The sequence below is a fragment of the Gavialis gangeticus genome, unplaced genomic scaffold (assembly GCF_001723915.1).
Source record: "Gavialis gangeticus isolate Ggan-Ray unplaced genomic scaffold, GavGan_comp1, whole genome shotgun sequence".
Taxonomy (NCBI): Eukaryota; Metazoa; Chordata; order Crocodylia; family Gavialidae; genus Gavialis; species Gavialis gangeticus.
This window is the reverse complement of record NW_017728997.1, coordinates 26,477,776-26,480,837: the sequence shown is the minus strand read 5'-3', so window position 1 is coordinate 26,480,837 and position 3,062 is coordinate 26,477,776. Positions and strand designations below refer to the sequence as shown.

At 40.8% G+C, this 3,062-nt stretch overlaps 1 protein-coding gene across 2 annotated transcripts in view; it reads right to left on the bottom strand.

Moving 5' to 3' along the window:
- Positions 1-3,062, bottom strand: part of IL17RD (interleukin 17 receptor D) — a 31,533-nt gene that overhangs the window by 7,607 nt on the left and 20,864 nt on the right. For both annotated transcript variants that reach the window (XM_019504993.1, XM_019504992.1), the window contains 2 exons: positions 2,166-2,276; positions 394-578 (listed from right to left, as the gene is read on the bottom strand). In XM_019504993.1, coding sequence (XP_019360538.1) covers positions 394-578; positions 2,166-2,276 — 296 coding nt within the window. The remainder of the gene's footprint in view (positions 1-393; positions 579-2,165; positions 2,277-3,062) is intronic.

Sequence of the window (3,062 nt, the reverse complement as noted above, 5' to 3'; positions counted from 1 at the left end):
GGGGGGGGGGGGGGACAATACAAGCCTTGAGCTATTCTAAGTATCTCTTTGTGACTACATTCTAAAGGAGATAGATACAAACCCTGATAACTAAACAGGATAGTTAATGAATGAAGGGCTAAGGATGGCTGAGTGAGTGCATCAGGACTGACCCAGTGCACATTATCTCCGGTGCTACGTTCTATTTATTCTGTGGTCTGTTCTTTTCTCTGCACAGAGAAAATTCATGCAGGAGATTGGTAGAAGCAAAAATGGGAATTAGTCTGTGTATCAGGAAGAGACTTGAATCTCTCTGACTACATAAAATGTTTTAAGGACAGGCTATGAGGAGCTTTACGTGTCCTGTTTTGAACAAGGCAATTCTACACATTAAGAGGAGAAAAGTGGGGCTACCTCACAACCACAAAAATCCTGAAGGAAATAAGCAAAGCACTGGATGACGTTAATGTGTTTCTGGCAATCTTTACTCGAATAGCAGATGAATACTTTTGGCCGGGGCCGAAGCCTTTCCACATGGAGCGCTGCAGCATAGGTTGAAGATTCTGAACTCTCTTCATCTAAATGGGAATATATATTTTCTAAATAGAAAGAAAAAAAAGATTTCACACTGTAACAGACGGTCATTTTTCTTCAATTGTCACAGACTCATTACTCAAATGTAACCGCCCTTCATTCACAAGACATTCTTGTTTCCTATCCCACCCTGGATAATGCATATTGTACCCCTTCTGCTACTGCTGCTGCTGTTTTGCAAGGGGGGGGGGTGTTACCAACTTCAGAGCTGCAAGATATTCTGCTTGGAAAGGAAATAGAGCGATGTATCATTCAGAGAACCCTCTGGAAAGGTTCCTCTATAAACAGGCACCAATGGGGCAACATCACTTCCACAGACCATGGAAGAAGCATGCCATAGCTTTACTGTTCCTTACCTCCCTGGCCCAGGGGATCAGACAAACACCTGCAGGTAAACTACAAAAGCAGCAGGACTTAGAGAAGAGAGAAGGTTTAAGATGATGTTTTAGGCCAACCACCAAGAAAATAAGCAAATTTGGACTAAATCTAATTAGTTAAGACTCTGTTCCAGTGAGTACAGGGAATTCTTCCTGCTTATTTACATCTTTTAGGGCAGGGACATTAAACTTCTAAGCAGCCAGGAGATGTGTGTCGCTTAATATAAAGCACAGGCCCATAGGCCACATCCCCCACTCCACTGAACCCTATGAGGGGCTATGCTGCCCCACCCCTGGGGCTGGAGCCAGAAGCAAAAGCTGAGTGAGGGACAGGGAGCCTGGAGACCCCAGATACAGAAGCAGCAGGCAAAGCAATAGGGGGAGCAGCAGTCACTTAAACGCCTGGGGATCACATATTAAGCCCTCATAGACAGTGTGCGACCCACAGGCCACAAACTGGACAATGCTGTTTTAGGGTATTACTTTCCTCCTACTATAAAACACACGCCAGTTAGGCATATCTGTAGTATTTTATAACATTTCCTCTTTTATATCTGTTTAGCTTCCAGTTTCATAATTTCCATTAATCTTGACTAACAAATATTTTTCTGAACAAACCAACAAAGCCAAAAATCCTAACACAGCCTATCCAGTCCTCAGCTTGATTTTGCAGATAAGTCATGATTCAAGATTGGTGACACTATTCATGAGACTAACTTAGCACCAAACACAGGATTAGTGCTTTGCTAGAAGTTCCAGCAGATGGAAAAACTAGGGAAGGAGATGGGGGAAAAGAAAATAAATAAATAAATAAATAAAAAGCATTAATGAAAAAGAAATCCATGTTTGGCAAGTCGGTCCATTGACCAGTCAAATATTGTCAGCTGACCAGTCAATAACTGCATATTTTTTTGATTGGTCGAAGATTATAGCAATTTTATAAGGATCAAATATTTTTAGTTGCCGTTTTCTTGACAGAATATGATTTTTAATGGACACATTTAATAAAAATTGTACTTTTTCTGTGTATTCTTTGACTGTACTGGCAATTTTTTACAATTTTTGACCAATATTTGACTGGTCAGTTTACTAAACTTTATATGACTGAACAAATACCCAGCCCTAGTTTGGAATAAATCTGTTTTCCGTCTGTGCTAGCTCTGAACTGAAACTCCTCAGCTTTATATAAAACTCTATACTAAATAAATATCATACCTTGTTGTTTTTTGCGGCACATCACTGTGAAAAGCGTTGCAAATGCTGAGATGACAACTAAGGGAACAGTAATGGCAATAGCTCTTATTGGTCCAGCCCATGGGGAATGCACTTTGAAAAAATAATGCAGAATTAACACAGTTCAAGTAGTTACATCATTGTTGTCTAATCCAGTGGGGGCCAATCTTTTTAGCAGGAGTGACACAAATTAGCACTGCACCCTCAGAGTGCCACTCTGAATCTCTTCTACCCAATTTTCTGCTTCCTGCCTTATGTGTCCCACCCCATCTGCTGCCCTGCTTTCTGCTTCCTGTCCTATCTGCCACTGTATTGCTTGTTCCGTCCCCAATCTGTTGCACGCCACAACGCTGCAAACTGGCCACCCTTGCTCTAATCCCAGTTTTATATTACAGATTGATAACCATTTCAGTGACCCATCCTCAAAAATTCTTGTAAGACAAACAACAGCTAAATCCATGCTCTATCCTAGATAAATTCTTAAAACACCTCAATCATCATGCTATGACAGTCTTCCAGAATGTACTAAAGCAGACAGTGGGGATGAACATTTTTGGCAAATGAGCCACAAACCAGCTCTTCATCTTCCCTGAGCGCCACTTCAATTCTATTCCCCTGTTGAATCTGTTACTCTACTTGCTGCTTCCTTTCCTGTTCTCCCTGGTCTTGGACTGGCTCTTGAGACAGCACCGTTCCCTATAAAGATGATTTTTATCCCTGAGCCTGAGTAGGGCAAAATATAAATAATAAATAACAATAATAATATGACAGGAAGTTTCAGGATACTTGAGGAAGGACTGTTGACCACAATCTTCATCTGATCTTTTTTTTTTTGGTTTAATAACCTACCTCAAGGTAACTTCAGTAGAATTTTATTGA